We start from the raw sequence: 11,481 nt of genomic DNA on the forward strand, positions 1-11,481 counted from the left end.
TCGGCCTTGGGAGACTCGCCTGGTTTCGATGGCTCACTTCGGGGCAAGCAGACAGAAAGCAGGGTCAGTTGGAGCTCCCACCTCAGGCCACTCGATCCACAGGGCCCATGCGGGTGGGCTACAGGGTTCCGGCCCAGCCGCATCACTGAGTGGGTACAAGTGGTGACAGGGAATCAACTGGAGATGGAGAACAAAGAAGACATCTTTTACTAGCACAATCCTGGGGCTCAGCCATGCGGATCTGCTGTACCCATACTGACCCTCTGTCCTTGAAACATCACCTAAGCCCCCTCCCAAGGCTTTTCTTTCCAGGCCGCAGGTGGAAAGAGAAGCCTGTCTGCCTTGACAAACTTCTCATATCTCAAAACCCTCCTCTCCAGCCACCTCTTCTGGGACTCCTGCCCTGCTGTCCCCAGACTTGCCTAGGGTTCCCCCCAGCAGGAGGCACCCCCTCCTTTCTAAATCTTCACACCAGGGTCCCTTCAGATAGGCCTGGAGCCAGGGTCTAGAAGCCCCCGGCCCTGGAGGCCAGGCCCTTGCTGCCTTCCGGGCAAGTCTTCCCAACCCTCCACCTTTTGGGCCTGCTCCAACACTGGAAACTTTCCGCACAGCCGCTTGTTTTGGAAAGTTCTTGGGGCGCCGCCCCCGCCTGCCCACCAGGTTCCCACGCTCCCTTATCGCCCAGCACAGGGGGGCACCCTGCTCCAGGCCTCACTCCTCCTCGCCCAGGCACTGCCCATGCCCTCCCTCTCCAGCTGGGAAACCGAGGCACATGCATCTGGACCAGGCCGGGACAGACTGGTCCATCCAGAGTTGGACTGGAGGTCTGTGGGGTCCCAACGGGGGGTGGGGATGGAGTCCTGTGTGGGTACCCCTGCTATGTAAGAGGGTCCTGTCTGGCTTTGGGGTCTTAGTTGTGGCTGGCCTCAGTTTCTCCTGCGGTGTCAGACCTCAGGACACGTTCTCCTCCCCAGTAGCACCCCCTGGCTCCCTCAGTCCCTTTGTCCTAGCACAGCACTGTGCGCCTGAGCTCGCGCCACCTTCTGGAGTTCTGTGAGGACCCCAGTGGTCTGGCCTCGAACCCGCGCCCCGCCCACCCGCGCGGGAGGGGGCGTGACGGGGCGTGGCCACGGCTCTTTTCTTCCCAGCCCCGCGCTGCGCAGCCCGCGCTGCCCGAGGAGTCCGCGCCGGTGAGTGGGTACAGCCCGGGGCAGCGGCGGGCCCGGGCTAGGTGGGCTTAGCTTGGTGCTAGGTCACTGCTGACGCTGCCACCGGCCCCCAGCTTGCAGCAATGAAGGCCGCCTCCGTGTTCGTGGTCGAGAGCCCAGACGTGGTCTACACGCCCGAGGCCATCGAGGCGCAGTACGACTACCGGACCACGCGGGTCGTTCGCGAGGGCGGCGTCCTGAAGGTGGCGCGGAGGGAGCGCTGGCCGGGAGGGCACCGGGCGGGCGGGGTTCTCCAGTGTCTCCAGCCTCGGCCTGAGCTCACGGCGCCGCCCCCCAGGTGCAGCCCACGTCCACGCGCTTCACCTTCCGGACCGCCCGGCAGGTTCCCCGGCTCGGGGTCATGCTCGTCGGCTGGGGCGGGAACAACGGCTCCACGCTCACGGCCGCCGTGCTGGCCAACCGCCTGCGCCTGTCGTGGCCCACGCGCACCGGCCGTAAGGTGGGGGCTGTGGGCCCACGGGGGCAGGCGGGTCCTGCAAGCCGCGCGGCCAGCTGGGTTGGGGCAAGGGTCTCGGCGGGGGAGGCAGGGCTTTCGCAGGGCGGGCAGGCTCCGTGGGGGGCCCTCCAGAGGCGTGCATTAAGGCACCACCGGGGGCGGGGCTTCCGTCCCGATTCGAAGCCCGGAACTGAGCTCCGGGCGAAGGGGCGGGACCGAGTCTCCACCGGGCTCCGCCCCCGCCACGCCCAGCTTCAGCGCGGCGCTCTGCTGCCCCCAGGAGGCGAACTACTTCGGCTCGCTCACCCAGTCCGGCACAGTGAGCCTGGGCCTGGACGCCGAAGGCCAGGAGGTATTCGTCCCCTTCAGCGCGCTGCTGCCCATGGTGCCGCCCGACGACCTGGTGTTCGACGGTAGGCCGAGGGGCGGGTTGCGCGGCGGGGATTAGTGGGGGGCTGGGCTCCTTGAGAGTCCGAACGTGAGGGTCGTAACTCCCCCAGGCTGGGACATCTCCTCGATGAACCTGGCAGAGGCTATGAAGAGGGCACAGGTCCTGGACTACGGCCTGCAGGAGCAGCTGTGGCCGCACATGGAGGCCCTGCGCCCGCGACCCTCGGTCTACATCCCCGAGTTTATCGCCGCCAACCAGAGCGCACGTGCCGACAACCTTATCCCGGGCACACGCGCGCAGCAGGTGCCCTCCTGGGTCTCCTCGTCCCACTCTATAGGGGCTCCTGTTCTTTCACTCTATGTGCCTCCTTGTGTTTAGGGAGTGGGCAACACTGATCTCAGCGACTTCGGGGATTTGCACCCTCTCTCCACCTGCTACTCTCCCTACAGTTGGAGCAGATCCGAAAGGACATCCGCGACTTCCGGTCCCGTGCAGGGCTGGACAAGGTCATTGTGCTGTGGACAGCGAACACGGAGCGTTTCTGTGATGTGGTCCCAGGTGTCAACGACACTGCGGAGAACTTGCTGCGTACCATCCAGGTGGCTGGGGGGAGGGGCGGGGGGGGCCGCGGTACAGCCCCCACCCCCACGCTGACGCCAGCACCACCCGCAGCTTGAAAGGGAGGTGTCGCCATCCACGCTCTTCGCTGTGGCCAGCATCTTGGAGGGCTGTGCCTTCCTCAACGGGTCTCCACAGAACACGCTGGTGCCTGGAGCCCTTCAGCTGGCCGAGCAGCACCGCGTGTTTGTGGGCGGCGACGACTTCAAGTCGGGCCAGACGAAGGTGAAGTCAGTGCTCGTGGATTTCCTCATTGGCTCTGGCCTCAAGGTACGTGAACGGGCCAGTGCAGGACGCTCTTGTAACCTGAGGACACAGCTGTGCGCGCCACAGCCTGTAACGCCGCCGTCCTTGTGGCTGCAGACCATGTCCATCGTCAGCTACAACCACCTGGGTAACAATGACGGGCAGAACCTGTCGGCACCGCAGCAGTTCCGCTCCAAGGAGGTGTCCAAGAGCAACGTGGTGGATGACATGGTGCAGAGCAACCCGGTGCTCTACGCGCCCGGCGAGCAGCCGGACCACTGCGTGAGTGTGGGGCGCCTTGGGGAGGATGAGGTGGAGGGTGGGTGCAGCCCTGTACGACTTCGTCCCTCACTATAGGTGGTCATCAAATATGTGCCCTACGTGGGCGACAGCAAGCGCGCGCTCGATGAGTACACATCGGAGCTGATGCTAGGTGGAACCAACACGCTTGTGCTTCACAACACTTGCGAGGTGGGGTGTGGGGGCGGGGGGCGTGGTGGGTATTGGGTGTGGCCGGCGGCGCACTCACCCATCTCTCCCCAGGACTCGATGCTGGCGGCGCCCATCATGCTGGACCTTGTGCTGCTCACGGAGCTGTGCCAGCGCATCAGCTTCTGCACAGACACCGATCCCGAGCCTCAGCACTTCCACTCAGTGCTGTCCCTGCTCGGCTTCCTGTTCAAGGCGCCGCTCGTGCCGCCCGGCAGCCCGGTGGTGAACGCACTCTTCCGCCAGCGCAGCTGCATCGAGAACATTCTCAGGTGCGTGTGCGAGCTGGATGAGCCGGCCAGGCCCGGGCCTCACAGCTGAGCCCACCTTGTCCTCGTCCCCTCAGGGCATGCGTGGGGCTCCCGCCCCAGAACCACATGCTCCTGGAGTACAAAATGGAGCGCCCAGGTCACAGCAGCAAGCAAGCCGCATCCGTGGGCACCGCTGGCTCACTGCACTGCAAGAAAGGGGTGGCACCCTTGGCCCCCAACAGCTGCACTGGCGACACCAACGGCCATCCACAGGGGTCACCCCCGATGCCCACAGCCTGAGCCTGCGACAACGCTCAGTCCGGCCCCCTACCCCACGGGCCCCAACCTCCCTGGCCAAAGGTACAATAAAGCTAGCCTTCGTCCCATCTGCCCAGCTTCTGCCTTGGGGTCCTGGTGTCAGCACCCTGCCCCCATCAGTCCCACACTCCGGGTGGCGCTAAGTCCACGCTACCAGTCAAGAGACCAAGTACCAAAAACCAAAACGAGTTCCATTTATTGAGGAGCCCAGGGACAATCCTGGGCCAGGCCCACTAGGGAAAGAGCATCTCTGAGGTCTTTGCATTTTATAAAATGAGAGTCCTTCGTGCGAGGCTCCCGGCCGAGACGGCCAGGCCAGGTGTCCAGGTGCCAGAGCTATGACCTGGGCCGGTAGGACACGGCTGCGCCCCACCCGCCCGTCACACGCTCATGGTCATCCCTGGGGAGTACTGCGGGGAGAGAAAGGTGCGCGAGCCGGTTCAGCTCCGGCCTCGGCTGGGACCCGCCCCCCAGGGAAGGGGCCAGGGTGGGAGGGGGAGGCGTGGAAGGCAGGGCGGGAGGGGGAAGGTGCGCGGCCGCCCCCCCACCTGGCCCGCCGGGTCACGGTCTTGCTCTGGCCCCCCGGCCGCCCCGCCGGGGTCTGCCCGTCAGGCCCCTCCGGCCCGACGCCGCCGCCGCGGGGAGGGACTCGACGCAGTCGCTTACGCTTTCGCCCGGGAAGGGGTGCAGGAAGGTCCCGGCGGCCGCCATCTCGCCGTCGTCCCGCGGGGTGCCCGGGGCGGTGCTCAAGCCGGCCACAGCGCCGGGGGAGCTCTAGGGGCGGCTGCCGTCAGCTCCCGGCCTGGCCCGCGCCCCGCCCCGGTACCCCGGGGGGTACTGCCCTTACCTTCGGCAACCCATCCATGTCACCCGAGCCTGCGGGTCAGAGCAACGCGACTCAGGGTGTCCCCTCTGCGTCAACGCCCGCCCGCCCGCCCGCGTCGGGGAAGCCACCAGGGGGCGCGACTCACCCAGGGATCCGTTCACTGGGTGCGGCTCCATCGCGCTCACGGCGGCCATAGGGCCCTCAGCGCCGGGCCCGAGAGGGAACTGTGGGCACAGGGCGGGCAGGTGAGGTGAGGCTGCGTCCCGCGGCAGGCTGGGGGCCCGTGCCACGCCCGCGCGGGCACTCACATTAGCCCTGCCGGCGCCCGGCCCCAGGGGGTTCATAAGGGTGAACATGCTCTCGCTGGATGTGGTGGAATCTGGGGAAGACAGTGGCATCAGGTGGGCACGGTGTTCCACTGGTTGCGGGCTGCCAGTCACCCGCCCATCACTGCCGGCCCTACCTCCAGGGCTGGGCATGATAGGCGTCCCGGGGGGCCCACCACCTCCTGGGGGTCCCTGTGGGCAGAAAGGAGGGAGATGAGCAGCCAGTCGACATCATGCAACCCTGCCCAGCACCCACACCTCACCACTCACCGTGTAGCTGACCGGGGAAGAGGAAGAGTAGGGGATCTGAGGAGGGGGGTAGGCTGTGAGTGGGTGACTGGGGTGCTGGCCCAGCCATCTCCCACCCCTGCCCAGACTCACCGAGTTGCCACTAGGGCTGGCCCAAGGGCCGCGAACTCCAGGGGTCCTGGAAGAGGAGTCTGCCTGGAGCAAGGTACAGAAACACCTGGCTCCCCGGGCCAACACGACCATGGGTGCTGCCTGGTGGGCTCTGACTGGTTCCAGTGGGCTCATGTCCCGCCATCACTACCTTAATCTACCCACCCCAAGAACTCAGGGGTCCCAGAGAGGCCAAGAGGCCTGCAGACACAATCTAGGGACCCCCTCAAGGCCTTACATGTTCATGGTAGGTAGTCCTGGTCCGGTGAGGGCGTTGGGCGGGGGCCGCATGCCGCCTCCATAGCCCTGTGGAGGCAGAGGACCTGAGCCAAGGCTCATGGGGATGGCCCTGCCACCCTGCCCTCCTGAAACCTTACCTGGGGCCCGACGCCTGCCATGCCCCGGGGTGGTGTCACTCTCTGCATCGGGCCGCCCATGCTCGAGTGCCCTGGGGTGAGCAAAGGAAGGGACTCATTGGCTGTTTCTCAGGACACATGGTCAGGGGCCCAGATGGGTGGGGGACCCTACTCACCCTGCATGCGAGCGGAGGGGTCCATGGCGCCAGGGAGCAGGGGCTGGGAGCCCGGGAGGCCCACAGGAGGCTGTAGGGGGCAGCACTGAGTGTGGGGGCACCCCTACCCCAGCCCAGCTCCTGCCCTTGCCCTCATCCCTTCTCACCTGATTTGGCATCCTCAGGGTGGGCCGGGGGCCCCCTGGGAACCGCGGGGACATGAAAGGCTGGAAGAGGGGGGTGGGCATCAGTGCCTCCACCTAATCTTTAGCCCCTCAAACTGACCCGCTCTACTCTGCTACACCTGGCTCCACATCTGGATCCCCTACTCCCACTGGCACAGGCAGCTGGCAAGCAGGTACAGTGTCCTGCCCACGGGAAGGGTCAGATAGCTGTCACACTGGCACTGGAGTGACCCGTGAAGACAGAGCCAGGCTAACTGGCTGATCCCCAGAAAGCCTGTTCCCTGGTACTCAACAGGGCCTGGCCAAGGCAGGAGGGGGAAGTGACAGAGGCAGGAGGCAGCTAACCCACCCCCACACCCCAGCACACCTGTGTGGCCCCAACTCTGGCTATAGCCCTGCCAATGCCACCCTCACACACCAGACCAATGCAGCCTGGTTGTACCTGAAAGAAGCCAGATGCCATGGGGCCTGGGGTCATTGCGTCACTCGGGGTCATGGTCCCCATCACCGGGCTCGGGGTGGCCGCAGCACTCTGCAGAAGTGGGTGATGTTGTGGGAACTCTGACAGGATACTTCCTGCCCAGTGTGTCCCGTCTCCTCTGCAGGGGGCTGCGGGGTGGTGTGCCGCCAGCTAGTCAGGCTAGCAGAGCCTGTGACCACGCGGAAGGCACATCCTCTACAGGTGGAGGCCAGCTGCCCTTCCCCTTGGATGAAGCAACCCTGGCAAGCCTTGAGCCACCCTAGCGACTCCTTGGTCCTTGAGTCCCTGCTGGAGGCTTGTGACAGAACTGGCACAGGCCTATACCAACAGGGTGGTCACCTATCAGCCCCTACAGCCATCCCCAGCTCTGTGCCACGGCTTGTAGGCAGCTCAGCAGGCCCCAACATTGACCCCGGTTCCCAGGCCAGCCCCAGCCAGACCGACCAGCTCTGCTCTCCACACCAAGTCCCAGGTGCGCCTGCCTCTGTGGGCCAGCAGTGACAAGACTCTCATCGCTGGAAAGACCTTATGCCTGAGAGGGGTCATAGACCCACTCTGGCCAGGGTCCCAACCAACAAGTCCCCTCTGGAAGAAGCCGCCTCGGGCTGGGAAGAGGGATGTGGCTGAGCCTGGTCAGTCCCCTACACCAGTCATCAGCCAGCCCAGCAAAGCCACAGCCCTGCCCTGTTGTCATAACTACAGCAGGGTGCCTCCTCGCGTTTCCCGGAGACGCCAAGGTCGGCTTAGGAGGCCAGAGCCAGGGAGGGGTGGACTGAGCCTCTGGCGGGAGTAAAGCGCCTCGCGGTGCGGGCATGAGCGCCCCACCGCCCAGGCCGGGTAGAACTTGCACCCAGCTGCAGAGACCAAGGAGCCCCACCCCCACCGCGGCGCCCGTGTTTCCCCTCACGGACGCGCCCTCGCCACCATGGCAACCCCGGAACTGTCGCATGCGCACGAAGGCGGGGGCGCCCGGGAGGCCGCCAGACCCTAGCCGCAGAGGCGGAAGGGGCTGCGCGCTGGGAGGGGGCTGGGGTTCCAAGCTCCAGGTACCCCGGCTTGGGCACGGGACAGCGAGGCCCGCAGAGCAGCAGCGCAGCCCCGCTCCCACGCACTTGCAGGGCGCGCGCCGAGCACCTCTAGCCGAGCAGAAGGCAGCAGCGCGCCCCCACCCCCGAGAGTGTCAGACCCCAGCACTCACGTGGTCCTGGAAGGCCTTGGCCTCGCCCGCGTGGTCGCAGGTCTCCCTGCGGTCTGGCGCGGCGCAGTACAGGTCCCAGAACACGCTGTGGGGGGAGGGGGTTGTGGGGGGCAGACAGTCCAGTTGCTCCACCGCGTGCCCCGCTCCCCCCCCCCCACCGACTCACACGCACCACCACCAGGAATGCAGGAAGCCTGGGGGCTCCCCAAGCGTGATGTTCTTCTCCCACCGAATCTGTGAGGAGAGGGCACGCAGTAAGGTCCTGCCTGCCCACATTGTTTTCAATGTACCCCCCCTCCGCCCCGTGTGGGGTGGGAGGTGGGGGCGGCCCACCCGGGAAGGGGACCCTTACCTCTGACAGGAAGGTTTGGGCTGACTTCTGGGCGCCCACGTGCAGCAGGTACTCATACACATACAGCGCCAGCCTGTGGGGCAGGCAGCAGGTCAGGGTCCCCAGCAGCTCACGCAGGTAGGCAAGTGGACACCACTCCAAGCCCACTCTGGTCTCCCTGCTGTCCCCCATGGCTCACAGAAAATGGCCTCTTCGGCCTGGCCACCTCCTACACACCCATAAACGCCCAACCTTCGATGCTCCTACCCCCAGTGACTTAAGGCCCAGGTTGCCTGGTTCCAACACTCCCTTGTGGACCAAGCCTGACCCTGTCTTACCAACACTCTACCCCAGAGCAGACTTGACTTCCAGCAAGCCTGCCCAGCCAGGATGTGTGCGCAGGGAACACCACTGACTTGCCCTTCCCTGGTGTTCCTAAACCATGGCTCCCCGGGATTCTAGGAGCAGAGGGGAAGTGGGAGGACGCACACACGCGGCCATAGCCCCAGTCCCAACACCCCTGTGTCCAATGCACTGGCAGCCTGTGGGGTCCTGTACACCACTACTTCCCCAAGAACAAAGACTTGGCCTCCCTGCCCAGCCAGGCTGCACCAGTGCCCTTCACCTTCACAGCAGGGGTCAGTGGAGGGAGGCCACCCCCAGGGACATCCCACCCCAGCCCTCCCTCACCTTAGGTGTGCACCATCCTGCACTCAGGGCCTGCCCAGTTCAGGGCCCTCTTTCCTCTCACCTCTCAGCCTGCCTCGCCCCTGCCCCTCTAACTCTGGGACAAGGGTGTGGGGACCCCGCCCCAGCTCTGCCTCTGCCCTGGGGTCTGCCCCTTCTCCATCTGGGGCGGGGGTGGCGGAAATACCTGGAGGATGCCAGGCCAGGGGGGGACAGCGGGTGGGGGGGTATTCACCCCACACTTTGTGTGCCATGAGGCAAGGTGCAGAAGCAAGCCCACAGGGCTTGGAGGACAGGGAGCTGCAGCTCACTCGCCTCTGGGCTCCAGGGCTGCCCAGACAGGTGACCCAGGCCACTAATGGCTCAGACAGTCCCACCAGCCTCTGCCCAGAGGTACCCAGCACACATTGCTGGGAGTGGGGGGTGAGAGGCAGGACACTGCACTCACCTCAGGGCCAATCTAACCCTTCCCAGGCCCCTCTAGACTGTCCCCTCACCTCCCCACCCTGTTGCCCCAACTTCCCAAGCCCAGGGTCTGTGGCTGAGCTCCTTTCTCAGACCCTGACCTTCGCGGCAGGTGACTGCAGCAGCCATGGGCCATCTCCAAACCAAGCCAAGTGACACAACAGGCTGTCACCATGGGCCCTAGAGTGGGCACCATGCTCAAGGGTGCAGACCCCAGGCAGGCAGGCAGCGATGACCCAGAACCCAGCCAGTGCTGCCTCCTCCTCCAGGCCTGGGCTCTGGGGTCACAGTAGAGACCACCAAACACTCCACCTTTCCACTGACAACCGCCAGGTCCAGGAGCCTGGGGGCGGGAGGATGCCTTTGTGACCCTTCCTCATCTTAGGCTCTGAGCAGGGAGGACACCACGGTAGAGGTGAGGATCAGGCCATGCAACCCTCTTCACTCCACTTCCCAGAAGAAGAGGAAACCAAGGCCTGGAGACAGGAAGCGGCTCTGGCCAGCAGCTGGTATTTCCTGAGTCAGGGGCTGCTGTACGGGTGCCTAACCTGCTTGTGTTCCCTGCCCTGAGGACTCCAAAAGAAGCCTGTCCACAGCTCATGCAAGATAACTGAGCTAGGGTCACCAGCAGGCTGCCCCTACTTCTCCAAGGGCTCTCCAAGGCCCTTGAAAGAAGGCTGCTAGCTCTCCTGACCTTTTAGTCCCTGCTGGGCAAGCGCAAGGACATGGCCACCCAGGGTCTTCCTGATCTCTCCATCCACCTACAACCACTTCTGCAGGGACCCACATCTGGCATTTCTGTGTGTGCTGGGCCCCTGCTTCCTGATGCACCCCTCACTGTCGGGTCTCTTGGGATCTGTGATGAGGACTGGCCAGATACAGGGACAGCAGCCTGGTCTCCCTCCTGCCATGCATGTGCACCCCGCTGAGCTGCACCCCAGGCAGCCTAGCAAAGGTCTGCCCAGCACAGAACAGCTCCCACTCATGGGTGGCTGCCCCCAGACCCACAAGCTGATGGGGACAGGGAAGGGACATGCTGGCAAGGGTGGGGCGACCAGGCCAGACACCCCCTGGTTCCAGCCTTGGCAACAGCTCAGGTGGCAGTTTCAAAATGTCCTTGAGCTTCACCAACTTAGTAAGGTTGTGGAGGGTCAGACACTTCTCCCAAGGGGCTGAGTCTGGGCAGTGTGGTTGTGGTGGGGGTCCTCCCGGTCCTGCCCAGCCTTCCACCAGCCATGCCTGATGACCCAGCCTCCTCTGTGCTCTGGGGAGCACCCCGCATGCCTTGGCCTCTGGGCTGTGAATCTGCCAGCCACCGGGCCCTGCACTCTGGCCAAACCTAGAGTGTCCTTGCTGTGGGGCAGTCAGGACTCCAGCCACCTTCAAAAGCTCTCCTCATTTCCCACGGAAGGAAAGCGGGTCAGGCTGGGGCACTCCCTGGATCACAGCCACGGAACAGGGGCACAACAGTGCCACGCTCTGGGAACAGCCCAGCTTTGGGGGACACTCAGCTGCATCCCCACTCCAGGACCCCGGCAAGACCCCACTTCCTCCACCCGCAAGGTCTATCTAGGGACTTAGGGACCCGCCCTCCACCAGCCGGAGACACTCATCCCGCACCACCCACAGCCATGCTCAGAACTAGAGGGGCCCCAGGCGCGTATCTCAGGAATGGGGAGACTCGGGCTGTGACCAGACAGCGAACCGCGCGGCCTCCCCGGGGGTCGCTCCTGGACACTATGCAGGTGCTCGGGTCGAGCGCACAGGTGGCAGCGCCCTCAAGGTACCCCTCTCCACGGCCAGGATCGCGGGGCGCCCGGTGTCCCCACCCGAGAAACTTCCACAAGGGGCGAAAAGCGACGCAGCCCGTGTCCCCCGTGCCTCTAAGTTTCCTCCCTGGGGCGGGGGCGTCTCGCCCCTCGCGGCCCGCCCGGATCCCGCGCGTCCCCCACCCGCGCGCCTGCGCCCACTCACTTCTCGCGCGCCTGGCCGTCTGAGGGCACTGCCGAGCCCTTGCCCCCCTTGGCGTACATGCTGCTCCGCGCCGCGCCGCCGCCCACACCTGTCAGGCGCCGCCGGGGGCCGCGCCCGCCT

General features: G+C 65.3%; 3 protein-coding genes across 3 annotated transcripts in view; 2 read left to right on the forward strand and 1 right to left on the reverse strand.

The window, feature by feature from the left end:
- Ell (elongation factor for RNA polymerase II) overlaps positions 1–3,692 on the forward strand; it is a 50,257-nt gene extending 46,565 nt beyond the window's left edge. The window contains exon 13 of the transcript XR_002819272.1: positions 3,682–3,692. The gene's annotated coding sequence lies outside the window, so the exon portion shown is untranslated. The remainder of the gene's footprint in view (positions 1–3,681) is intronic.
- On the forward strand, positions 806–4,056 carry Isyna1 (inositol-3-phosphate synthase 1). Its single transcript, XM_004646885.2, has 12 exons — positions 806–824; positions 1,149–1,190; positions 1,283–1,411; positions 1,507–1,668; positions 1,946–2,078; positions 2,166–2,359; positions 2,506–2,655; positions 2,729–2,944; positions 3,038–3,202; positions 3,278–3,391; positions 3,464–3,681; positions 3,756–4,056. Exons 3-12 carry the CDS (start codon positions 1,292–1,294, stop codon positions 3,958–3,960), a joined length of 1,677 nt encoding a protein of 558 aa, XP_004646942.1. The 5' UTR covers positions 806–824; positions 1,149–1,190; positions 1,283–1,291; the 3' UTR covers positions 3,961–4,056.
- A 92-nt stretch (positions 4,057–4,148) lies between these two features.
- Ssbp4 (single stranded DNA binding protein 4) lies at positions 4,149–11,475 on the reverse strand. The gene is made up of 17 exons (XM_004646857.2): positions 11,362–11,475; positions 8,257–8,329; positions 8,077–8,138; positions 7,905–7,989; positions 6,668–6,757; positions 6,208–6,267; positions 6,062–6,131; positions 5,907–5,977; positions 5,768–5,835; positions 5,512–5,557; positions 5,401–5,436; positions 5,268–5,322; positions 5,113–5,183; positions 4,950–5,028; positions 4,826–4,854; positions 4,645–4,752; positions 4,149–4,388 (listed from the first exon to the last, which is right to left on the reverse strand). Exons 1-17 carry the CDS (start codon positions 11,418–11,420, stop codon positions 4,359–4,361), a joined length of 1,092 nt encoding a protein of 363 aa, XP_004646914.1. The 5' UTR covers positions 11,421–11,475; the 3' UTR covers positions 4,149–4,358.
- Positions 11,476–11,481: the final 6 nt, after the last annotated feature.

Source organism: Octodon degus, unplaced genomic scaffold (assembly GCF_000260255.1).
Source record: "Octodon degus isolate 3935 unplaced genomic scaffold, OctDeg1.0 scaffold00282, whole genome shotgun sequence".
Lineage (NCBI taxonomy): Eukaryota > Metazoa > Chordata > Mammalia > Rodentia > Octodontidae > Octodon > Octodon degus.